The following is a 25,521-nucleotide window of genomic DNA, read 5'->3' on the forward strand; positions in this document are numbered from 1 at the left end:
CTCTGGTTCCCCTGCATCCCTGCAGTCAAGGGCTGACCTGGAGTTCCAGTGATGGTCACCCATCACAGAGACTCCATGGGAAGGAAGCGTATGTGTACATTTTCCAAGGAGAAGCAAGGGGTCGGGTGGGTTTGGGGATGCCCTCGGTGGGGAAGGACTGTGTCCTGGCCAGCACCACCCACAGCTGGGACTGGGTTCATGGGTCCCAGTTACACGCCACGTAGCCGGGAAGCCTGGAGGAGGAGACAGACAGAGAACTGCTTGAAACCCAGAAGGGTCCACACAGGACAGACCTGTTCTGGAACCTGCTGGAAGCAGACGCTATGAGGAAGCCACATGCGTACGTTCATCTCTTATTAAACATGGTGGTGACGGACACTGCAGGGCAGAGGTGTGTGTCTGTCCTGATGTCCTGGTGTCTGAGCGGCCTGGCTCACGGTAGCATGTATGCTCTGCCAGCCAGACTATCTGGCCCTGACCACCTTGTCTCTGGTGGTGCCGAAGTCACAATGGGCTCAGGTCTCAAGGTCTAGGTCATGTCAGCCAGGCTCTTGTCCCAGAAGGCTCTTGTCCCCAAGAGCCTTCTTGCTCTTGGCCTGGACTCAGGAAGGGGGCAGGTGAGGGGGCACTCACGTCATCTCCTAGGGCTGGGGAGGAAAGAATCCGTTCTCACAGAGTCGGGGGTGCTCACTGCTTCTTAGCACACAGCTGGGATCCTGTGGGCACAGAAGGAAGGTGTTGGCTGTGGGGTGGGGGCCGTTGAGAGTTGCCATCACCAAAGCTGCTTTAACTACAGGGAAGAGACATCACATCCAGGCTGGTTCAATGCAGAATCACCGCTTTATTCTAAGATGGGGACCTGTTAGTAGTTGTCTAAGGGGACAGCTGGGGAAATTAACCAGCTGAGCGGGGAAGGCGCAAGGACCAGCGGGAGGGAGGGAGGACAGCAAGGAGCATAGTCTCGTTCAGAGGGAGCAGCTACCCGGCTCCAGCTGGTGCTGGACTCACTGGGGCGCCCAAGGTGCTGGGCAAGGACCCGGATGTTGTTTTGAAATTGCCACACACTGGTCTGCTGGGTCAGAACATTTCCTGCCGGGATAGCCTGAGGGTACTTCTTCCCGAGCTAGTGCTCTCTGGCTTGGAGAGAACTCAACTGGAGCCGATCTAGGCTGCTGCGTGGAAGAGGGATCAGGAACTCGTGCCGCACTAACTTCCGCAGGAGATACACTCTGGAACTCTCGGAGCCGGAAAGCAATTTCCAGGTGTCTTTAATCAGAAGAGCAGCTGTTTTTATACTCTCCAAGTAGGGTGGAAACAGGATGTGATATAGAGAGGGTGGAGAGAAAAGTGACTGGTGAAAATCAGAGTGTGACAAGGAGGGGGCGGAACAGGCGAGAATCCTATCACTGAACCACCAATGCCCTGGAGGGAGTGCTTTATGTAAAAGTGATTTATGTAAATAGACCAAAGCTTTGGATCAGTAAATCCCTATATAGGCATATGGTTAAGCAGAAGCCAGGGGGAGGTGGCATACTACCCAACAATTTCCAACAAGCACGAGGCCAATCTGGTCCTCCCATAGCCCAGGTCTGGCTGGTAGAACTGGGGAGAGACCCCTGTCTGGGTCTGTCGCCCCCCGTTTCTACTCTCTTCTGGAGACAGTCTGTCTCCTCACACACAGCCTTGCCTCTCTCTGCCTGCCTGTGCCCTCTCTGTTCAGGGCTTCCTGACCACCTTTTCTTGATCCTCCTCCTCCTTCTCCCTTCTCCTCTTCCTCTTCTTCTTCGTCTTCTTCATCATTGTTCTTTCCTTTTCTTTCTCTTTCTTCTTTATGAGAGAGAGATAGTTTGAGAAAGGGGGCTGGGCAGTGGCACACCCAGTTAAACACACATAAGTGCAAGGATCCCGGTTCAAGCTCCCCTGGTCCCCATCTGCAGCGGAAAACTTCACAAGTGGCGAATCAGTGCTGCAGGTATCTCTCTGTCCCTCCTTTCTCAATTTATTATTATTTTTCCCCCCCCAAAAAAAAAGAAGAAGAAAAGAAAGAAGTTGATTCACCATGAGCTGTCAAGCATCCTTAACCCTATCAGGCCAGGGAGTGTCTCAAATTCACCAGTAAGAAAACCACCCACTCCCAGTGTTGTCAGATGAAAACACTGAGGAGCAAATAAAGCAGGAGCACGAGACTTATAGAAACTACAAAACATTGCTGGAAAAAAAAGGAAAACTCAGAGATCTAAAAGGGGAGATACTGGGGCCAGGTGGTGGCACTCCCAGTTGAGCAAAACTGTTCCCATGCACAAGGACCCAGGTTCAAGCCCCAGGACCCCAGCTGCAGGAGGGAAGCTTCATAAGTGGTGAAGAAGGGCTACAGGTCTCTCTCTCCCCCTATCTATCTCTACCTCTTCTCTTTATTTCTCTCTGTTCTATCAAATATAAGAAAAACAAATGAAAGAAATATTTAAATAATAATAAATAAGTAGACAGGGAGATATTTCAAGAATCAGAAAACTTTATTAAAAAGTTGTCGATGTGCTATCCCCAGTTCATTTCTACATCCAATACAAGTGCGTCAAAAAATCCCTTGCCTTTTTCATTGCCCTGAAACTTGACTGTACTATTCAAATGGAAGTGTAAAGATGTGTGTGTGTGTGTGTGTGTGTGAGAGAGAGAGAGAGAGAGAGAGAGAGAGAAGGGAGCTTGGGTGCTGGGGTCTCTCTCTCTTTCTCTCTCTCTTCTTGGTAAGAGTCATCCCAGAGTTAAGTGCACATGGGACAAAGCACAAGGACCAGAAAAAGGATCCCGGTTCGAGCCCCCAGCTCCCCACCTACAGGGGAGTTGCTTCATAAGCAGTGAAACAAGTCTGCATGTGTCTGTCTTTCTCTCCCTCTCTCTGTCTTCCCCTCCTCTCTCCGTTTCTCTGTCCTATCCAACAATGACAACATCAATAATAACTACAACAATAAAACAACAAGGGTAACAAAAGGGAATACATAATTTTTTTTTAAAAAAAGAGTCATCCCAGAGCAAAAATTAAAGAGAAGTATCTTCGGAACCTGTTGAAGGCTCTCATGAACATCTGGGAATTGTCTGCCAGCTTAGAGGGGTCAGTAGAAAGGTGAGAAGTCCGAGGAGCCCAAGGATCCTGGTTAAGGATCTTGGGATCCTGGTTCGAGCCCCCAGCTCCCCACCTGCAGGGGAGTCACTTCACAGGGGGGTGAAGCAGGTCTGCAGGTGTCTGTCTTTCTCTCCCCCTCTGTCTTCCCCTCCTCTTTCCATTTCTCTCTGTCCTATCTGACAACGACATCATCAATAACTACAACATTAAAACAACAAGGGCAATAAAATGGAATAAGTAAATAAATAAATAAAAAGAAAGGTGAGAAGTCAAGCTGCCCCCATGAGGAGCCTGTGTGCCCTGTGCCCCCTGGATCCCCAGCTGTGAAGCATCAGTGCTGCCTCCCTGGCCTCCCTTACGTCCCAGCCCTACTCACACCCTCCTGTGATGAACCTGCCACAGTGTCCCATCCAGAGTCTTCCCTGGCACGGGTGCTCTGCGGGGGAGGGGGTTCCTGAGCCAGGTGGGGGTTGAGAGAATGCATCTGCCGACCTCAGGAGGGTCTGTCCCTACTGCAGGGCTACTCAGAGCTGGTCACATGCTACTGTGACTCCAGACCAGGTGACTCAGCCTCCACCATTCTCTACTCCCCTCTTATTCCTTGTATTTTCTTTTTTTTTAATCTTTATTTATTTGCTGGATAGAGACTGTCAGAAACTGAGAGGGAAGGGGGAGATAGGGAGAGAGACAGAGAGAGACATCTGCAGCCCTGCTTCACCACTTGTGAAGCTTTCCCCCTGCAGGTGGCGGCTGTAACATGTGCACTCAACCAGGTGCGCCACCACCCGGCCCCTCCTTGTATTTTCTTTTCTTTCTTTTTTCTTTTCTCCCTTTGCTTTTTTCCCCATCAGAAACTGGCTGGGCTTTCTCACTTCTCTCAGGAGACTAAGATCACCACTGCTTCCGACAAACTTTTTAAATTTAATGAATTGATTTATTATTTGATAGGACAGATAAATGGAGAAGGAAGGGGACAGAGAGGGAGAGACACATGCAGTCCTGTTTCACTGTTCACACAGCTTCCCCCCTGCAGATGACGCGTGGAGGCTCGAACCCAGGTCCTTGTTCATGGCAGCGTGCGTGTTCAACCACGTGTGCCACGGCTCGGCCCCTCTTGGATTTTCTGAGTGTTCTCCTCCAAGGACTCATGTGGTGACCGCCTCCCGGTGCCTTGTAAGGACAGGCCCAGAGAGGATGGGGAGACCTTACTGGTCAGCAGGTCTTGTCTTCAGGAACTGGCCTCACAGCTCCTCTCCCCTCCAGCTTCTTGCCACGAAGCCAGAGGGTGGGGAACGAAGGCTGGCATTGGGGGGAGCACACTATTTAGAGGGTGGGAGATGGTATTGGAGAGACAGCATCCGCTGGCATCCTAGAGGTGGGACGGCAGCTTCCCAAGCAATTTCCTTTCTTCTAGAATTTTCCCGAAGAGCTCGGCCACCTCCAGGGCACAGCCCCAGTGGATAGTGAGCCCGAAGCCGCCATGGCCGTAGTTGTGGATAACCTGGGGAAAGCAAGTGGAGGGTGGCCAGAGGTCTCAGGGGTTTCCAGAAGATTCTGGGGGCAACGACTAGCAGCACCAGTGTCCCCTTCAGCCTCTGGTGGGATGGGGGGTGTTTAGATAGTGTGAGGAGCCGGAGAAGGACAAATCTGAGTCCTCAAGATGAACCTGCTTTATAAGTTCATCCCAGAACAAGTAGAATCACCCAGACACCTCCCTCGAGAGCAGAGGGTAAAAACACCTCAAATCACCATCCTCCTGTTAAGCAGGAGGTCACGCGGGAGAGGGAGGCAGGGGCTCTGGGAAGTGTGCTGGTTCCTGCTGGGGTGAGAGCAGAGTGCCTGGGACCTTTTTTTTTAAAAAAAAATCTTTATTTATTGGATAGAGACAGCCAGAAGTCGAGAGGGGTGGGGAGACAGAGAGGGAGAGAGACAGAGATAACTGTAGCTGCAGCCCTGCTTCACCACTTGCAAAGCTTTCCCCCTGCAGGTGGGGACTGGGGCTTGAACCCAGGTCCATGCATGTTGTAGCATATTTGTTCAACCAAGTGCAGCACTGGGCCTTGTCTGGGGCTTTTTTTGACAAGCTAAAGGCATCAGCAGGAAGCTAATGTCCCTGTGTGGCTCTCCCTGAGGAGGCCGGAAGGGCAGCTTCCCACTGGGAGCCCTGCTGTAGCCCACCTCACCTGTTCTTTCAGTCCAGGGCTTCCTACTAAGCCCATTATACCACCAAGGCCAGAGGTCACCCTGTGAGAGGGGCCCCCAGGCAGCCCATTCAGGAGCTGGACCCACAGAGTCTGCTGAGTCCTCAAACAGGTCCCCTACCCAGACTGAGCCTCAGCTTCCCCATTTCTGGAGGGGCAGGTACTGGCTACCTCCTGCCCCCTCTCTGCCAGGAGGCCATGTCGAGCTTGAGGTCAGCTAGATGGTCCCCCCCAAAATGCCAGCACCCTCTTAGGAGTAGGAGAGGTCACTGCCTTGACTGGAGATTACCTCCACGTCAGAAGGTCCAAAGCGGAGCTGCTCTCTTTCAACTCGAACCTGGGAGCGGACAGGCCGGAAGCCAGTGCAGTCACCCATGATTTTTGCATCCTGGAAGGAAGAGTATTAAGAATTCATGTCGGGAGTCGGGCGGTAGCACAGCGGGTTAAGCGCACATGGCACAAAGCACAAGGACCGGCAAAAGGATCCTGGTTGGAGCCCTGGCTCCCCACCTGCAGGGGAGTCGCTTCACAGGCGGTAAAGCAGGTCTGCAGGTGTCTGTCTTTCTCTCCCCCTCTCTGTCTTCCCCTCCTCTCTCCATTTCTCTCTGCCCTATCCAACAACAACGACATCAATAATAACTATAATAATAAAACAACAAGGGCAACAAAAGGGAATAAATAAATATTTTTTAAAAGAAAAGAAAAAAAAAGAATTCATTTCCGAGGGCCAGGTGGTGGTACACCTGGTTAAGCGCTCACATTATAGTGCACAAGGACCCAGGTTCAAGCTCCTGGTCCCCACCTGCAGGAGGAAAACTTCATGAGGGGTGAAGCAGGGCATCTCTCTCTGTCTCTCTCCCTTGCCTCTCAATTTCTCTCAGTCTCTATGCAATAATAAATAAAAAATAGTTTTTAAAATAATTTTTAATCTTTAAAAATGCTTATTTCATTTTATTTGATAGGACAGAGAAACATTGAGGGAAGTGGGAGAGAGGGAGAGAGAAAGACACCTGCAGCTCTATTTCACCACTCGTGAAGCTTTACCCCTGCAGGAAGGGCTTGGGGGCTGGAACTCGGGTCCTTGTGCCTGATTAACATGTGCACTCTACTGGGTGTGCCACCACCAGAGCCCTGGTGTCATTATTTTTAGATGATGGAGAACTGCTCTTTGGAGTGTTGTCAACGCTGCCCCTGCCACCACCAAGGTGAGCTGATCAGCCACATCTGACATGATCAACGTCTCTGCCGGCTGCCAGCGGTACTGCCACCTTCCCGCCCTCCTGCCACTCCCACCGGCTGCCCCGTCTTCAACCAACGTCGGCCACAATACTGTCAGCAGTCCCCACTTCATGGCACCATCTTTGTCATCCCTACCACCGGCAACACCCACCACCTCCAGCCCCACCCTCTCCACCATCATGAGCACTGGCAGGCAACTTGCCAGCGAAGGTTCCTGCACACACCTGCCCCCATGAGAAGACAGATGGTGTTTGGGGGCTGTCACCGCCCTGCACGTGATCAGAGTCTGGCTGATACCACAGCCTCAGTGACCCCAGTGGTGGCATATGAGGCAACTTCCCATCCTATAGGGGTCTCATGGTCCTAGCGGTGCACTGAGCCCCCCACCTTACCTTCAGAGAGGGGACCAGCTTGCAGCAGCCTTCCCAGACGCTATGGTGGTCCTGGCTGTCGTTAACCTCCCTCCAGTCCCCCAGCTGGAAGACGCCCCCGAGAGTCACTGTGTCCATCCTTGTGGGAAGGGGGGAGGGCGTGGGAGGATTATGAGATGGTGGGGGGCTCAGCCACAAGCCATAGTCGCCCCAGCACCTTGTCTGTGCATATCACTGCTGCTTACAGAGTCACTGACATTGCCCGCTGCCACCTCCACTGTCACGTTACTGTTGATGTCTTCAGCTCTTGTGACTGACAATATGGCGCAGAGAGTTCAAAACACTGCATTGGCAGGGTGGTAGCACACTAGATTGGGCACGTGCCACCATGCAAAGGACCCAGGTTCAAGCCTCCACTCTGCACCTGCAGAGGGAAAGCTTCAAGAGGGTGAAGCAGGTCTGCAGGTGTCTCTATCTCTCTCGCTCTTCCTCTCTAGCTCCCCTTTCTTGTTTGATCTTTCTATGTCTCTATCCCATAAAAATAAAACCAACTAACTCACAAGCAAAAATACTGCATTCACATACCAGGAAGTATCCAAGTAAGGAAATTGTAGATGTCCTCATCACTGAGAAGATAATTCTTTATTATTATTATTTATTTATAAAAAGGAAACACTGACTAAACCATAGGATAAGAGGGGTACAACTCCACACAATTCCCACCACCAGAATTCCGTATCCCATTCCCTCCTGATAGCTTTCCTATTCTTTCTCCCTCTGGGAGTATGGACCCAGGGTCATTATGGGGTTGCAGAAAGTGGAAGGCCTGGTTTCTGTAATTGCTTCCCCGCTGAACATGGGTGTTGGCAGGTCAATCCATACTCCCAGCCTGTCTCTCTCTTGAGAAGAGAATTCTATCGTGTGTGCAGTAATGTCACAGGACAGGCACACACCAACCCACCCTGCTCTACGCCTTAAATGTACCTGGTGTTACATGTCAGCAGTGTCTCCATATTACTGGGAAATCAACCTCGATAGCCTTGCCAACAATACTGCCTTGGTCCCGTTCTCCTTGTCACCTCCTCAGCTTGCCTTTGAGAGTGTCGTCTCTGCCATCACAGAGACTCTCATCACCCTGGACAGTGCCATCTCCTTCAGCACCAAACACTGGCCCTACTTCTCTCTCAGTCATCACCGCTGACGGCACCAAAACTATGCCCTCTGTGTGGCCGCTCCAGTGCCCACCTCCACCAAGCTGGCGTCCTCACCAGTAACTGAACTGTCTCTAATGGGTTTCCTGGATGCTCACATGCCACCTCTACCACCACCACCACCACCACCACCAGCAGCAGCAGCAGCACCACATCAGTGTCTCTAACTTCTATTATTACTATTTATTTTTAAAAATATTTATTTATTCCCTTTTGTTGCCCTTGTTGTTTTATTGTTGTAGTTATTGTTGTTGTTGTAATTGATGTCGTCATTGTTAGATAAGACAGAGAGAAATGGAGAGAGGAGGGGAAGACAGAGGAGAGAAGGGGAGAGAAAGACAGACACCTGCAGACCTGCTTCACCGCCTGTGAAGCGACTCCCTTACAGGTGGGGAGCCAGGGGGCTCGAACCGGGACGCTTACACCGGTCCTTGCACTTTGCACCATGTGCGCTTAACCCGCTGCGCTGCCGCCTGACTCCCACTATTTATTTTTTATTGCCACCAGGGTTGTCACTAGGGCTTGGTGCTGGTGCTACAAATCAACCGTTGCCGGTGGGGGGCAGGTGGTGGCGCACCTGATTAAGTGCACACAATACAGTGTGTAAGGACCTAGGTTCAAGCACCCAGCCCCCACCTGCAGGGGGCAAGCTTCACCAGTGGTGTCTCTGCAGATGGCGACTGGGGGCTTGAACCCAGATCCTTGGAGCACCTTGTCCTGCAGGTGTCTCTCTCTGTCTTCCCTGCCCCTCTAAATCTGTCTGTATCCAATAATAAATAAATAATATATATATTTTTAAAAACCCTCATATTTATCATTGCCAGTGGGCATTTTTCCCTTCTTTATCCCCTTTTATTTGATAGGACAGAAAAATTGAGAGGGGAGTGGGGGGAGAGACAGAGAGAGAGAGAGAGACATCTGCAGACCTGTTTCACTGCTCATGAAGACCCCCCTCCCTGTAGGTGGGGAACAGGGGCTTGAAGTGGGATCCTTGTGCATGGTGATACGTGCACCCAACGGGATGCCCCATGACTCCCTGAGCCTCTACCTTTAACGTCACTGTCACTGTCAGCCCTCACACCCAGGCATCACCTCCACTACTGCCATCCTTACCATGTCAGGGGCCATAGCCCGTACTGCCGGGGGCATCACCCCTACATCACATCCAGAAGTGTGGAACCCGGCCAAGGTCGTCCCCTGCCTCCCTGGAGCTGGGTGACTGGGTGACGTGGCCGGACCAGGCAAGGAGCCTGGGGCCAGAGGGGACATGGGGGGGGCTGTGAGGCTCATACCCTGGGATGATGTACGGGGACCTGTAGATGCCTTGCTGGGGGTCGTGGGTCAGGATAAAGTGCTTTATCCAGGGGGCCTGCACCTGGCGGTGGGGATGGAGAAGTTCCCTCAGGGGTCAGGCTGTGGGCTCCCTGCCCGGCCTCCCTCCATGACAGTGGCAGGAGGCTTCTTAGCCCCCAGACACTGGCCCCACCTCTGTGCGTGATCACTGGCTCTTGCAGGGGGGGGAGGGCTGCTCTGTTGAACCAGCTTCTTGGCTCCCAAAGCAGCCCATGGCCCCACCCATGGATACACAGGAGCTCCCCCTTCCCCTCCCCAGGATGATCCAGCCCCTCCCTACCCCTGGATGACCCCCCTCTCTCCCCCTTCCCCTGGATGACCCCCACCTTTCTCCCCCTTACCTGGATGCCCCTCCCCCTCCTCTGGGTGGCCCTGCCCCTCCCCCTCACCTGGATGACCTGGCCCCGGCCAGGCTGCAGCTGGGGGTCAGGCTGCAGCTCCCCTGCCCACACCCCTGTGCAGTTGATGATCACATCCGCGCCTCCTCGAGCCACCTGGCAACAGGCAGCTGGGTAGGTGGGGTGTGGGTGCGTGCTCAGGTGCTCAGGACACAGCCCTGTAGGCACCAGTCCCCCAGTCCAGGCTGGGTGACACTCTCACAGACCAGTCCCGGGACACACATTCATTTACTTGTTTGTTATTGGGTAGAGACAGAGCAATTGAGAGGGAGGAGAAGGTAGAGAGATAGACATTTGCAGCCCTGCTTCACCGCTTGTGAAGCTGCTGCACCCCCTGCAGGTGGGGACCAGGGGCTTGAACCTGGGTCCTTGAGCACTGAAATGTGTGCACTTAACCAGGTGTGCCATCGCCTGGCCCCACCAGACATCCGTTCTCTTCCCTCCCACATCTACCCTTCATCCCCCACTCCCAGTAGCTCACCTCTTCAAAAGACTCCACCTTCCGATGGAAGAACTTCACACCTCTCTCAGCTAACCTGGGGTGATCACACACATCAGAAGCCAAGCTTTCAATTCGTGCACCCCCCCATGGGGATGAGGGGCAGCTAGGGAGGGTCCCAGGATGCCCCAGGGGAAGTGGCCATGCAGCCAACCGACTCAGCTGCCCCAGGCTGGGTGGGGGCGGGGCGAGCCACAAAAGGCCCCTGGAAAGGCAGGGGCGGGGTATAGACCTCTCGATGGGCAGAGAGATGGAGCTGATGGCACAGCTGGAGGAGAGGGAGCCTTGGACATTCATCAGAAGCGGGGTCCAGGGAAGGCAGTGGGCAGGGACCCCACCCCTTCCACTAGAAGTCCCAGAGGAAAAATAGCTGCCTTTATCAGAACCAAAGTGGAAACAGCAACACACAGGAAGCAAGTCACCGGGAAGTGGAAACACACCTGCAGGGTGGCTTTATCCACACAGCTTTTTGCTTCTCTCTGTCTTAAACCATTTGTTTATTTCCGTTTGTTTGTTTGCTTATTAGTGAAGGAGAGAGAAGGAAAGCAGAGAAGCAGAGCTTCACTCTGGGATTTGTGATGCCAGGGATCAAACTCAGGACCTCATGCCTGAGAGTCCAATATTTTAGCCATTGTGCTACCTCCTGGGTCATTACACTTTTCTTTTTCCTGTTTTATTTACTTTTTAAATTTTCATTTAGTTATTATTTATTGGATAGAGACAGAGAAATTATGAGGAAAGAGGGAAAGAGAGAGAGCAATAGAGAGAGAGAGAGTGGGAAAGAGAGAGAGACCTGTAGCCCTGTTTCACCATTCATGAAGCTCCTCCCCTGCAAGTGGGGGCTGGGGGTTTGAATCTGGGTCATTATGAATTGTAACATGTGTACTCAACTAGGGGGCCCAACTGCCCGGCCACCACAGTATCTTTTTCTTTCTTTTTTTTTAATAAATGTATTTATTTATTATTGGATAAATACAGAGAGAAATTGAGAGAGGAGGGGAGATAGACAGAAAGACAGAGAGACACTTGCAGCCCTGCTTCACCATTTGTGAAGCTTTCCCCCTGCAGGTGGGGACCAGGGGCTTTAACCTGGGTCCTTGTGCACTGTCATGTGAACACTTAACTAGGGGTGTCACTGCACTCCCCCATACACACACAAACAGTTTATGACAGAAAATCCAGGACTGCTCTGTCCTACAAGACGGGAGATGAGCATGTTCCCTGCAACCATTCTCTAGGCTGGCCCAGACTGAGAGTCACTCAGGCGATTTCTAAAAATCCAAGCTGCCTAGCACTTCCCTGCCCCCCGGGTTCTGACCCCAAGAGGGGCTTTCCTTACAGTGAAGCTGGAGGCCTCACCTGTCAGTCAGCCACTGAAGGTACCTCTTCCCCTCCAGAATCAGGTTTGTGCTGAACCAGCCGTAACTAGTCAGAGCAGAAGGGGGGAGGTGAAGAACCCAGATAAGAGTCACACATGAGGGATAGACCGGCCCACAGGTCCCACCCACATCACCTATTATGACTTTGAAAACCACCACCTCCCAACCTTCATCTCAAACCCAGAGGCTCCTTAGTGTCTTATTTGGTAGCTGAAATACTGAGCTTCAGAAAGGCCAAGTGACTTTCCAAAGGTCACACAGCCAAGTGACCAGGTGGGCTTCAGTCCAGTCTGTGATGCTCAGCTTCCTTGTTCTTCCCTGGGTGGAGCCTCCAGGCCAGTCTATCTACAAGGGCCTTGTGCGCTCTACAAGGTCCTGGGGACCTGATGGTGGGGAATTCTCCCCTGGGAACCATGACAGTACCCTCACCTGTAGCCAGGGAACATGTCCAGCTCCCTGGGACTCAGCCTCCGGAACCCCAGCACAGTGTTCTTCCAGAAAGGGTCCTGCAGAGGGAGACGGGAAGAGGTCACAGGGGTGGGGACAGTGGTGACAACAGGTCTGCAGAACATGGGCCGTGAATGAAGCCAGGTCCAAGCATCTGACTTGTCTGTCTAACCTCCCCAGTGTAGGAAGTATTCTCATCTGCTTTTCATAGATGGGCCAGTGGAGGCCCAGAGAGATTAGGTGACTTGCCCAAGATCACATAGCTGATAGGCAGTGGGATTTTTTGTTTCACAGCCTGTGGTTCACTAGGCTACACTAGAGGAAGATGGGAGGTGAATGACAGGGTAAAGGTCATAAGAAGGGAGAAGGGTCCCACCTCTCCAGAGCCAGGCCCCACTAGGGAAAGATAGAGACAGGCTGGATTGACCTGCCAATGCCCATGTCCAGCAGAGAAGCAATTACAAAAGCCAGACCTTTCACTTTCTGCACCCCATAACGATTCTGGGCCCATGCTCCCAGAGGGATAAAGAAGAGGGAAGCTTCCAATGGAGGGGTGGAATACAGAACTCTGGTGGTGGGAATTGTATGGAATTGTACCCCTCTTACTCTACAGTCTTGTCAATCATTATTAAATCTATAAAAAGAAGGAGGAGGAGGAGGAGGTTGTAGTGTGGGTCACTGGGAGGGGGCAGGATGCAGAGGAAACAGGTGGGGCACAGAGTTCCGCCTGGCTGCCTTGAGGGTTTGCTCCGTTGATTCTCTGCGACTTCAGACTCCATATTCAAAGAAATAATCACCCAAAGGCTCATGTCTGGAACCTTGGGGCCCAATGTGATGTACGCTTGCACCATCTTTTAGGAAGACAGCAAACCATGCGGCACTGACCATAGGGCCACTTATCTTTTATTAGCTACAAGGTACATCAAAGGAATTCTAAAATAGTTTGAATTTGCAAGAAGTGTGATGGTTTAAGAGAACAAGTGGAGTTTAAGGAAGACAAGAAGGGGTTAGGAGAATCCGCATAAGGCAGCATCAAGAGAGTATCTTTCAGACTAACATTCTCCTGTCTGAAGCTCTTTCTTAACTCACACGCTAAGTGAGGCTCAGCAGAATTATGGTTGCGGTGTCAGCGGTCAAGGGCCCCTCATTCATGTCAGGCATCAAGCTGGCTGTGGCCTGGAGTTCTGGCCCCATTGACACCTGTCCAAGTGTCTGAAAAGTGACAGATCTCTGCCAGTCATGCAGAATAATTAGGTCATGAATTGCATAAGCCTGTGGCAATACAAGTCGGCAATGCTGAGATATGTTCCCTATCCCTGACCACTGGCCTACACACCTAGAATTCCAACTCTCAGTACTAGAGCTGAGAATGACCTGTAGTCCCCAGAAGGTGACTGAGACATGCAGGTACTGTCCTTAGCATGGGGCTGAACTTTCTTTTCTTTTGTAGGTAGGAGGGAGAGAGGGAACCAGAGCATCACTCCAACCGGTGCAGCACAGGGGATCGAACTTGGGTCTTCAAGCACCCCAGCGCTGCGCCTGACCACTGAGCTGCCTCTCAGACCACTAACCTCTGGAGAAGCCTTGGAAGACTGGCAGGGAGTTCTGGCATTCAGCCAGACCACCTTTTCCAAGCCACCCTCCCCAGAGGCTGAGCAGTGGCACACCTGTTAAGCGCATATAGTACGAAGTGCAAGGACCTGCGCAATGATCTGGGTTCAAGCCCCCGGCTCCCCACCTGCAGAGCCGATGCTTCACAAGCAGTGAAGCAGGTCTGCTGTTGTCTATCTTTCTCTCTCCCTATCTCCCCCTTCTCTTTCAATTTCTTTCTGTTCTATCTAATAAAATGGGGGAAAAAATGTGGCCACCAGGAGCAGTGGATTTGTAGTGTTGATACCGAGCCCCAGCGATAACCTTGGAGGCAAAAAAAAGAAAAAGAAAAAGAACATTCTCTCCCAGACTGTGCCCTGGTTAATGTGCTGGATACCGCTAACTACCTGGGTTCAAATCCGAGCTTTGTGCCTCTTTTCTCTTATCTACAAGAGGAGGGTGGTGGCACTTCCTCAGTCGTGTACAGGTTAAATAGATCACTGCTTAGCCAGCAGTTGTGGCCAACCCTGGCACACAACACGAGCTTTAGAAGTTTTTGCCATGGTGGTGGCACTTTGGCCCATCTGGGTAAAAAGCCTGCTTCCTGGTCTCTGTTACCAGACCAGGCTGCATAGACCCTACTCCAGCCCCCAACCAGGCCCCCCTAGACATCCCCAGACTCTGCCCTCTGTCAGCTGAACTGCAGCTATGGGGGGCAGACCCTCAGAGCAAGAAGCCATTTTCAGGTCAACCCAGTTTGAAGGCAGGAGTCTCCCACTCACCGGCACGGCTTCGCGGAAAAGGTTGTAGCCGGAGACGAGGGCCAGGCCCATGCGGTCGGCCTGGGGACAGTGCAGATGTCTCAGCAGGTGATTGAAGGTCTGCTGATGCCAGCGTCTGTGAGGACCCCCAGACCTGGGTCACCCACCATGAGCAGGCAGGCTGTGACTGAGCTGGCGGCAATGCGTCCCAGACCCAGAAATGCAGGCTAGGGTCACATGCACCCTGATACTTTCCATTTCGCCTCCCCCAAGCCCTCCAGCATCTCATCAGGGGCCAGGAGGTGATGCACCAGTTGAGTGCACAAGTTACCATGTGCAGGGACCCAGGTTCAAGCCCCTGATCCACTCCTGCAGGGGGGATGCTTGTGAAACAGGTCTGCAGGTGTCTCTCTCTCTCCCTATCTCCCCCTGCTGTCTCAGTTTCTCTCTGTCCTGTTGAATAAAATAAGAAGGGGGGGGAATGGCTACCAGGAGCGGTACATTCTTAGTGTTGGCACTGAGCCCCAGCAATAAACCTTGGTGACAATAAAACAAAGAGGGAGTCGGGCGGTAGCGCAGCGGGTTAAGCGCAGGTGGTACAAAGTGCAAGGACCGGCGTAAGGATCGCGGTTCGAGCCATGGCTCCCCACCTGCAGGGGAGTCGCTTCACAAACAATGAAGCAGATCTGCAGGTGTCCGTCTTTCTCTCCCCCTCTCTGTCTTCCCCATCTCTCTCCATTTCTCTCTGTCCTATCCAACAACAACAATAAAACAACAAGGGAAACAAAAGGGAATAAATAAACATATATTTTTAAAAAACAAAGAAAAAACTCCTCAGCAATTAGACTGAGAAGAGGGGACTCAGGATGCTCACCTGTCACGGGTCCCCCTTTAGTGTGCCATTAAGCAAGACCTCTGACTGGTCTTAGGGACTGTGAGGCATGTGGGTCTGGTTCTCGTGGGGACCCCCTAACTGTAAATGCCCATGGCTGTGGACCCTCTCTCACCATCAGGTGTGGCCCTGAGACCACACTCTGGCCCACTGGGTCCCTGGCACTGGGGGGGGGGGTCCCCCTCCTAGCTCCTTCCTTCCAGAAGACTCTGCATGGGGTGGCAGAACGTGAGGTGGGAGGAACCCTGGGCACCACAAAACACTGCCCATGGATGAGAAACATGGGTTTGGAGATATCTGGGCACAAGAAGAAAAACTTGCAGCCTGGACCCAGAACTAGGAAGAATTCCCAATGCCCAGGTGCCTGGGACAGTCACAGCCACCAAGTGGGAGGTGTGGGGACAAAGCCTCCATTTGCTAGGCACTGGACAGAGACTGTCACCAAACAACCAAAATATTTTTAAAAAAATATTTATTTAAGGGAGTTGGGCAGTAGCGCAGCGGGTTAAGCGCAGGTGGCGCAAAGCGCAAGGACCGGCGTAAGGATCCCGGTTCGAACCCCGGCTCCCCACCTGCAGGGGAGTCGCTTCCCAGGCGGTGAAGCAGGTCTGCAGGTGTCTGTCTTTCTCTCCCCCTCTCTGTCTTCCCCTCCTCTCTCCATTTCTCTGTCCCATCCAACAATGACAACAATAATAACTATAATAATAAAACAAGGGCAACAAAAGGGAATAAATAAAAACTTTAAAAAAATATTTATTTATTTCCTTTTGTTGCCCTTGTTTTCTAATGTTGTTGTAGTTATTATTGCCTGGCAGAGCACACATGTTACAGTGCACAAGGACCTGGATACAAGACCCCAGTCCCCACCTGCAAGGGGAAGCTTCATAAGTAGTGAATCAGTGCTGCAGCTCTCTCTCTCCCACTAGAGTTATCGCTGGGGTACAGTGTCAGCACTATAAGTTCCCCACTTCTTGTGGCCATTTCCCCCCTGCTTTCTTTCTTTTATTACTTTCTATTTAATTTGATAGGGTAGAGAGAAACTGAGATGAGAGGAGGAGATACAGAGGGAGAGAGATAGACACCTGCAGACCTGCTTCACTGCTCATGAAGTGGCAGCCCCACAGGTGGGGAGCAGGGGCTCGAACCTGGGTCTTGAGCGTGTTAGTATGTGCACTTACCCAGGTGCACCACTTCCCTTGGCCCCCTCTCTCTCCCTCTCTATCTCCACCTTCCCTCTTGATTTCTGTTTCTATCCAAAAATTAATTGATTAATTAATTAATTAATTAATAAGCAAATAAAGAGGACACTAAAAAGAAAACCAAAAGCAAACTGGCTGGGGGCTTGTATCCGGGAGGTTGTGATACACCCAGATCTCCTTTTGGTCTCAGCAGGGCCCAGGGCTGTGACGCTCCCATGTGGAGCCAGGGCTCCGACCCTGTGTACGCCAGGCAGGGCACACTCCCTCCTGGCTGAGCTATCTCTGGCCCTGCCCTTGTGGTTTATGACGCCAGGACTTGTCCTTTGTTCCTCACATCATAGCAGGTGCAGCTTCTCCGAGGTGACCAGACTCTCCCCCAGTCCCCCTCTCACACACACACACACACACACACCACCCGGGGGACCCCCACTCACTCCTCCTGAGGGTTGCTGGGGTCGCAGAGGTAGGGCTGCCAGAGGCCGGCAGCCGCATCGGTGGTGGTGAGCGGGGTGAAGCGGTCCGCATAGACGTTCACCTCCAGGAAGGGCAGTGCCCAGCGGTAGCGGTCGTGGATGCAGAGCGTGGTGGACAGGCCGGAGACGCCAGCTCCCAACACTACCACGCGCATGGTGCTGCCTGCAGGGAACAGGACGTCACTGCCAACTCCATCCTCCCCACCCTTTGTGACCCCCACAAATAGGAAAGAGCTACACATTCCAGGCCACCCGGCTTCTCTGGGAACCCCCCCCACACACACACACACACACACAAACACACAGCCTACTTCTGGAGGCAGCACAGTGACAGAGCACCGGACTTGGATGCAAGAGGTCCTGGGTCTGATCTCTGGCCCCACACGTGTCAGAGGGGTGCTCTGGTTCTCTCTCTCTGATCAGTCAATCAATCAGTACATCTTTGTTAAGAAAGAAGGGTCTCGGGGTCGGGCGGTAGTGCAGCGGGTTAAGTGCACGTGGCTCCAAGCGCAAGGATCGGAGTAAGGATCCCAGTTCAAGCCCCCGGCTCCCCACCTGCAGGGGAGTCGCTTCATAGGCGGTGAAGCAGGTCTGCAGGTGTCTGTCTTTCTCTCCCCCTCTCTGCCTTCCCCTCCTCTCTCCATTTCTCTCTGTCCTATCCAACAATGAACAACATCAACAACAACAATAATAACCACAATAAGGCTACAACAACAAGGGCAACAAAAAGGGGGAAAATGGCCTCCAGGAGCAGTGGATTCATGGTGCAGGCACCGAGCCCCAGCAATAACCCTGGAGGCAAAAAGAAAGAAAGAAAGAAAGAAAGAAAGAAAGAAAGAAAGAAAGAAAGGAAGGAGGGGTCTGAGGTCTGGGTGGTGGTGCGCCCAGTTCAGTGCATACATTACCAGGAGCATGGACCCGGGTTTGAGGCCCCAGTCCCCACCTGCAGGGACAAAGCCTCATGAATGATGCAACAGTGCTGCAGGTCTCGCTCCCCTTCACCATCTCCCCTTTCCATCTCAGTCTTTTTCTCTCCTTTTATCTCTCCCTCTCCCTCTCCCTCTCTCCCTCTTTGCTTCCATAATTATCATTGGGGCTTGGTGGCAGCGCTAAGAATCCACTGCTCCTGTGACCGTTTCTTCCATTTTAGTGGTTAAGACAGAGCAAAATTGAGAGAGCAGGGGAGAGAGAAGAGAAAAAGAACGACACCTGCAGACCTACTTCACAACTCATGAAGCTTCCTCCCCTACATGGGGAGGAACCAGTGCCTTGAACCCAGATCATTACTCAACCAGGGACTTGAACCCAGATCATTACTCGGGTCCTTGCACTTCATACTCTGTGTCTAGCCAGGTGTGCTACCACCCGGGCCCCCATTTCAGTTTCTCTCTGTCTCTGCCCAATCAGTGAATAAAGATATTAAAAATAAACTAAATCTTTTTTTAAAATGCTTTAAAATTGTTGTAAAGGAAAGGAAAAGAGGGGGTCTGGCCAGCTACAGGCAGGGGAGTGTAGTGGTTAGGGGTCTGGGCTTTGGCCTTGGACCTCAGCTGTCAGCTCTGTCACCCTTGACACAGAGGAGAGGAGATGAGAGACTTGATAACACAGCCACAGCTCCATGCCTAACAGTGTCTGATGCAGAAGAAGAGGTCTTCTAGCATTTTGGGGGGGTGCCTGCCATGGTCTCGGTGGTCTCGGTGCCTCCTGGCCTCAGAGGCTAGTGTGATGCCCCCAGTTGACAGAGGAGGAAAGGGAGGCTCAGGGGTGTGAAGTGGCTCTCTGACAACAAGACCCTGGGAAGTGGAGCTCCTCAGGCAAGCTCAAACCCTGCTTGCTGCAGGCCTACTGTGTGCAGCCACCAGGCCTACTGTGTGCAGCCAATAGTCCTACTGTGTGAGGGCTGGTAAGCATCAGAGTATCTGACTTCTCAGCTCGGATCAGCCATGGGGGTGTGGGGGGCATGGCGCGGGGTGTGGGGCTATCCAGCTCCCCCACGTGAGGAAGGCCTAGCAACTTCTGACCTTGAATTTCTCCAGCTGGGAGAGCTTTCGCAAACTCCTGCTGAGGCAGAACAAGGGACCTTTTTGTGCCCAGGAGAGTCAAGCTCAACCTTCTCTGCTCAGGACTGACCACGCTCCTCCAGAGACCTTGGCTCCCGGAGACTCTGGCAGGCCCCGTGCCCCGGGGACATTCTCAATGCCTCCTAGCTTTGTGCAGAGGGGAGAAACGGCTCCAGCCGGCCAGAACTGGACCCCTCTGGGGTGCCTGGCACCAAGTTGGAGATAGAAGCAAAAGCAGCAGCGAGGCCAGGGCCCCTCCCTCTGGGAGACCTGACTGAGCTGCAGAGGGTGGGGGGACGGACCCACTCAGGACCCTTCTTGATCCCCCCAATTGTAACAATCTCTCTGAAAACATCAGGGACACACCATCTTGTGGGAGACACCCTCAAGATGAAATGGCCAGCAGGTGACAGTTCAGGGGACTGTGTCTGGTGCAGAGTGGACTCCCAGCACCTGGAGACAACAGGAAGAGCTTTGGAGGGGGAGGAGAAACTGGGCTCCACTTCCCACCTTCTGGGTGACCCTGACACATTCACTTCCCCTCTCTGGGTCTCCTGTCCCCGTGTGACCTCCGGAGAGTCTGACCACTTCTGCACTGGCTGAGAGCAGAGGACTTTCCCGTATTTTCCAAGCAGTGTGGCCAGGGGAGGTGGGGGTGGTCACAGCCCAGGCCCGGGGGTTCACAGCCTGGCACACACCCACTGTGAGCCTGAGCAATTCCCCAGTCACCTGCGGCTGAGCTGTTTGCAGGACGGTCGAGGGCAAGTAGAGGTGAGCTGCTCTTCTGTAATGGGCCTTGGGCTTCTTCTCCAAGCCTTTGAAGGGCTCCCCTTTTTGTCTCCCTACCAGAATATGAGCTTGAGTGGGACAGGGACTTTTGTTTTGTCGACTGTTTGATCTCCAGGGCCTAGAAAAGTGGCACATATTTATGGCAGGGACACATAAATGAATGAATGAATGAATGAATGAATGAATGAATGAATGAGTTCTGCTGAGGCTCAAAAGAAAAAAAACATTTGCAAAGTCTTTGGGAAGCTCAGAAGGAACCATAGGGATGATCTCTCTCTCTCTTTCTCTCTCTCTCTCCCACTTCATAGAAAGGCCTGAGGCTGGGAGTCGGGCTGTAGCGCAGCGGGTTAAGCGCAGGTGGCGCAAAGCACAAGGACCGGCATAAGGATCCCGGTTCAAACCCCGGCTCCCCACCTGCAGGGGAGTCGCTTCACAGGCGGTGAAGCAGGTCTGCAGGTGTCTGTCTTTCTCTCCCCCTCTCTGTCTTCCCCTCCTCTCTCCATTTCTCTCTGTCCTATCCGACAACGACGACAACAATAATAACTACAACAATAAAACAACAAGGGCAACAAAGGGAATCAATAAATAAAATAAATATTAAAATAAATAAATACATAAATAAATAAAGAAGGCCCTGAGGCTGAAAGAAGGGCTGAGGTCAGAGCTGAGCCAGGACTGGGTGTGATTACAGCTCCTTCTCTTCTGGGTCCCAGGCTTTCCTCTTATACCACCCAGAAAGCCAACAGAGGCTTGAGAAAAAGAAAGAAAAGAAAAGAAAGGAAGGAAAGAAAGAAAGAAGGAAAGAAGGAAAGAAGGAAAGAGGGGAAAGCGCTTACATAGCAGGAATGTGTGTGTGAAAGGAAAGCGTCTGAAACCGGGAGGATGTTTCCGGGCAGGAAGGAGTGTGGAGGGGGAGAGGCTCACCAGGCTGGCCGGGTGGAGCTATGGTGGAGCCTCCACTAAGGAACAGCTGCCCACACCAGCAGGAAGAGAGAGCACCAGGGAACCACCAGAGCAACTTCCAGACCCCACTGGCCAAGACAGAAGACTAGTTCCAGTGTGGGGGCTGGTGTATGGATTTTTACTTTTCTAGTTTGATTTTTCAATATCTCATCTATTTATTTATTTATTTATTTGATAGAGACAGTGAGAAATCAAGAGGGAAAGGGTAGATAGAGAAGGAGAGAGACCCCTGACAGCCCAGTTTCGCCACTCTTGAAGTTTTCTCCCTGCAGGTGGAGACTGGGGGCTTGAACCTGGGTCCTCATGCATTATAATGTGTGTGCTTAACCAGGTGCATGGCTGTCTGGACCCTTTTAAATTTCTTTTTTTTTTTTAGGTTTTTTAAAAATGTATTTATTTATTTATTCCCTTTTGTTGCCCTTGTTGTGTTATTGTTGTAGTTATTGATGTCGTTGTTGGATAGGACAGAGAGAAATGGAGAGAGGAGAGGAAGGCAGAGAGGGGGAGAGAAAGATAGACACCTGCAGACCTGCTTCACTGCCTGTGAAGCAGCTCCTCTGCAGGTGGGGAGCCGGGGGCTCGAACCGGGATCCTTACACCGGTCCTTACGCTTTGCGTCCTTTTAAATTTCTATGGTGAAAATATTGCTTTGCCAGACAACTGTTGTCTCTGGGGGGGCAATGCTAGCCCCCCAGATATATGCTAACTCACCTCAGCCCATCACTAATGAAAGATTTATCTCTGTTTTAGTGAGAGAAAGAGAATTAGAGTCTCTTGCTGGCATATGCAGTGCCAGGGATCGAACTTGGAACCTTGTGCTCAATAGCCCCTCAGTTCTACCCACCACTGGGCTGCCTCCCTGACTGCTCCTGCATGTATCTCTTTAAAGATGAGCTAGATAGCCTGAAGCAGATGGGGAAACTGAGGCTCAGTGAAGAGGACTCACTCAGACACACAACTGCCATCAAAGGGTTTGTGGGGCTGTTCAGGAATGGACAGGGCTAATGCAATAGTCGCTTCTGCTGGATTTCCAACCCCTCGTCACTGAGCCAAAAGCTTTCTATGTACTACCCACTTGAAACTCCCAGAAACCCTGATAGTTGGCATCATGCCCATTTTACAGACAAGGCCACTGAAGCTCAGACACACTGCCCATGGGAACAGAGCCCAGCAAACCCAGCGCCGACACCTTGCAGCTGACGTCACAATCTGGCGAAACGGTAGCCCAAGCAAGGAAGAGAAGCAATCAATATTGGGGGCTGTGTTGAAAAGCACTTTGTGGGGCCAGGTGGTGGCACACCCAGTTGAGTGCACACATTACAGTGTGCAAGAACCTGGGTTCAAGCCCCCAGTCCCCACCTATAAAGGGGAACCTTCATAAGGGATGAAGCCAGTCTGCAGGTGTCTCTTTGTCACTCTCTCTCTCCCTCTTTATTTCCCCCTTCCCTCTGGATTTCTTTGTCCTATCCATCAATTAAGCAATCAGATATTGAAAAGGACCTCAGAAATATATGTTGAGAAAGAGTTGCAAAAAAAAAAAAAAAGTCCTGAGTCCATTATTGAACTAAGTCATGTGAATGTGAACTAGATCTGAACTGATGCCAGCAAGTGTGTGTGTGTGTGAGTGTGTGTGTGTGTTCTGAGGTTGTTCTAGAAGTTGGAACTCAAGACAGTTCCCTGGGGGCAACTGCTCCACACACAAGGACATGGACTCTGGACTCTCCTCCCTGCACCTCGTGCTGCTAAGCTCAGCCACTTTTCCGCAGTGCCTGCAGTTTTCATGAACACCGCTGCCCCCCATCCCGGGGCCTCATGTCAGTCTAACACGCTGGGGGTGTGCGTTAGGGAAGGCCTGTGGGTGTGCTTGTCACGCTCACCTAGGTGTGCGTGCGGTGTGCAGTGTGCGTGTACACAGTGTGTGTTGGCTCCTTTTGCCACTTGCCAGACACAGGGCTGGGGTTCAAGGAGGGGGAGTTGCCTCCCCCACGGAGCTCTGGGCACACCCCCCAAGGCTGATGACAGCCCAAGGCGACTCTTCCCACCCTTTCCTGACCCCGGAAAGCGGACACGAGGTAGCAGACAGTTTTGGTTAATATACATGCCTAAAAGGGGAAATGTTCATTCTAGAAGCAAACAAACAAACAAAAAAAAACAGAACAAAAAAGCAAGAGGCCAGGTGGTGGTGCTCCTGGCTAAGTGCACACATTACAGTGCACAAGGACCGGGGTTCAAGCACCTGGTCCCCACCTGTAGGGGGGAAAACTTCATGACTGGTGGAGCAGGGCTGCAGGTCTCTCTCTGTCTCTCTCCCTCCCCCTCCTCTCAATTTATCTCTGTCTCTATCCAATAATAAATAAATAAGTAACAAAGCAACAACAACAACAACATCAAAAAGCCAGAGGCTAGAGGGGATAGCTGAGGTGGTAGAGTGCAGGGTTTGCATACCCGAGGCTCCCGGCTCAGTTCCTGGTGCCAACTGTGCCTGAGCGGTGCTCTGGCTTCCTGCTTGCTCTCTCTTGTGTGGACCTCTCTCACATGAAGCCTTTTAAATAAAAAGCGATAGGCACAGGGCAAGAGGTGCTTAAAAGAGCACAGTCAGCTCTGCCAGTTTGTACTGCCTATTAAGATGGAGCCGGGTTTGGGACTGGGTGATGTGGAGCACCCATGTTACACTGCATAAGGACCCAGGTCCGAGTCCCCAGTCCCCACCTGCAGGGGGAAAGCTTCATAAGTGGTGAAGCAGGGCTACAGGTGTCTCTCTGTCTCTCCCTCTCTGTCTCCCCCTCCCCTCTTGATTTCTGACTGTCTCTATCCAATAAATAAAAATAATTTTAAAATTAAAAAAAAAGAAGATGGAGCAGGGATTATAATGCCAAGCAGCCCACCTCTTCCCCCTCTCCATTCTCAGTGGCTCAGGACTATGCTCCCTCCTGTATGAATCCATGATGTCTACCTCTGCTCCCATCCCTTCATTCTGAAGCTGATTGATTAACCCAGGAGAGGTAGAAAGAGAGCCCCAGGACCTTGTGTTTGCAAGTCTGGTGCTTTGCCCACTGTGCCACCTCCCATCTGCAAGAAACTGAGGCATAGGGAGTTGTCTATTGTGTCATTTCATTTCGTCATGCCCCTGTGTAAGCAAAACAGTGTCTTGTGGTCCAGGAGTTGATGCAGTGGGTACAGTATTAGACTGTCAACCATGAGGTCCTCAGTTCCATCCCTGGCAGTATACGTGCCAGAGTGTTGTCTGGTTCTTTTTCTCTCTGCTGATTTATTCTCATGAATAAATAATAAAAATTCTTAAAAAAAAAAAAAAAAAGAAAGAAAGAAAAAAGAAAACAGTGTCTCCATTTGAGGGGACATTTCAGCTACAAAACAGAAGGAGGGGAGAAGCACCGTTCTTCTCAGGCTGTGGGCCTTCAGTCCCCAAAACTGACCTGTGGTCCCCGCCTGCTCCCAAGGCTGCCCCACCCTGCACCAGGTATGGAAGTGGGGTGTTCTCTGCAGACCCTGGGAGAGGCTCTATGCCCAGCTCAGAGGTGCCACACTCACCTGTGGACAGGTGTCCCTGACTTCTAAATCCAGGAGGCAATGCTGTCACCTCTCGGGTAGGTCTGGTCTCTTGGGGGGTAGCTCCTGTCCTCAGTCTTCTGCCCGCCAGCTGGGACTGGAATTTGGGGTCAAAGTCTGAAGTTCTAGACAGGCCCTGGGAGGTGGGGCTCCTCATGGAGCTGTTCATAGGGCCACACTGTGCCCCCACTCTGTACCCCACCACCACCACCCCAACTGCTGAAAAGTTGCTGACTTTCCTGGCTGATCCCAACCCCCCCCCCCCGACAGGCCTCGGTGGAGGAGGCGGTCGCAGGGGTTCTTGGAGGACTGAGGGGCACAGGGAGGCCTGTCCCGAGGCCAGCTGGAGAGGATCCTCCTCTGCTCTGCCTGCTGCCACCCCGGAGGAGGGGAGGGTTGTGCCTTGGCCACCGGGGGCCTGGCTGGCCAGGCTGGCTCCAGAGCAGAGCGGAGGAGCAGAGCAGGGGCTCCAGGGCCTGCTGGCTGGCCCACACCATTCTGGGGTACTGGGAGGACAGGGCCAAGGATGCACTCAAGGAGACAGGCTACAAAGATGTGTAGGCCTTTGGTCCCAGATGCCAGAGACAGCACATACATATCATGGCATGCCTCCTGCAATCCCTACACCCAGCCCAGGACACATGGGCAGAGTCTCAGGCTTTCATAAGGCTCATGGATTTTACAACCAACAACAGTGAGGCCTTATAAAAAAGAAGTACAGGGACTAGGTGGTAATGCACCAGGTTAAGCACACATGTCACAAAGCACAAGGACCGGCATAAGGATCTAGGTTCGAGGCCCTGGCTCCCCACCTGCTGGGGGGTAACTTCACAGGTGGTGAAGCAAGTCTACAGGTGTCTTTCTCTCTCCCTCTCTGTCTTCTCGCCCTCTCTCTGTTTCTCTCTGTCTTATCCAACAACAATGACAGCAATAACAACAACAATAATAACAACAACAACAATAAACAACAAGGGCAACAAAAGGGAAAAAATGGCCTCCAGGAGCAGTGGA

The 25,521-nt window shown here is 52.1% G+C and overlaps 1 protein-coding gene across 4 annotated transcripts; it reads right to left on the reverse strand.

Moving 5' to 3' along the window:
• Positions 1 to 43: 43 nt before the first annotated feature.
• On the reverse strand, positions 44 to 24,597 carry DAO (D-amino acid oxidase). 4 transcript variants are annotated; one of them, XM_060192599.1, is made up of 11 exons: positions 24,493 to 24,597; positions 17,093 to 17,294; positions 14,589 to 14,703; positions 12,199 to 12,275; positions 11,750 to 11,815; positions 10,373 to 10,427; positions 9,883 to 9,987; positions 9,433 to 9,515; positions 6,951 to 7,068; positions 5,609 to 5,707; positions 44 to 716 (listed from the first exon to the last, which is right to left on the reverse strand). In XM_060192599.1, the coding sequence occupies exons 2-11, from the start codon at positions 17,284 to 17,286 to the stop codon at positions 642 to 644; spliced, it is 987 nt and encodes a 328-aa protein (XP_060048582.1). In that variant the 5' UTR covers positions 17,287 to 17,294; positions 24,493 to 24,597; the 3' UTR covers positions 44 to 641. The 4 variants fall into 4 exon arrangements, with proteins under 4 accessions (XP_060048582.1, XP_060048584.1, XP_007525315.1 ...); XM_007525253.3 differs by lacking the exon at positions 44 to 716 and adding an exon at positions 3,725 to 4,619 and having other exon boundaries at positions 24,493 to 24,596; XM_060192601.1 differs by lacking the exon at positions 5,609 to 5,707.
• Positions 24,598 to 25,521: the final 924 nt, after the last annotated feature.

The sequence above is a fragment of the Erinaceus europaeus genome, chromosome 6 (assembly GCF_950295315.1).
Source record: "Erinaceus europaeus chromosome 6, mEriEur2.1, whole genome shotgun sequence".
Lineage (NCBI taxonomy): Eukaryota > Metazoa > Chordata > Mammalia > Eulipotyphla > Erinaceidae > Erinaceus > Erinaceus europaeus.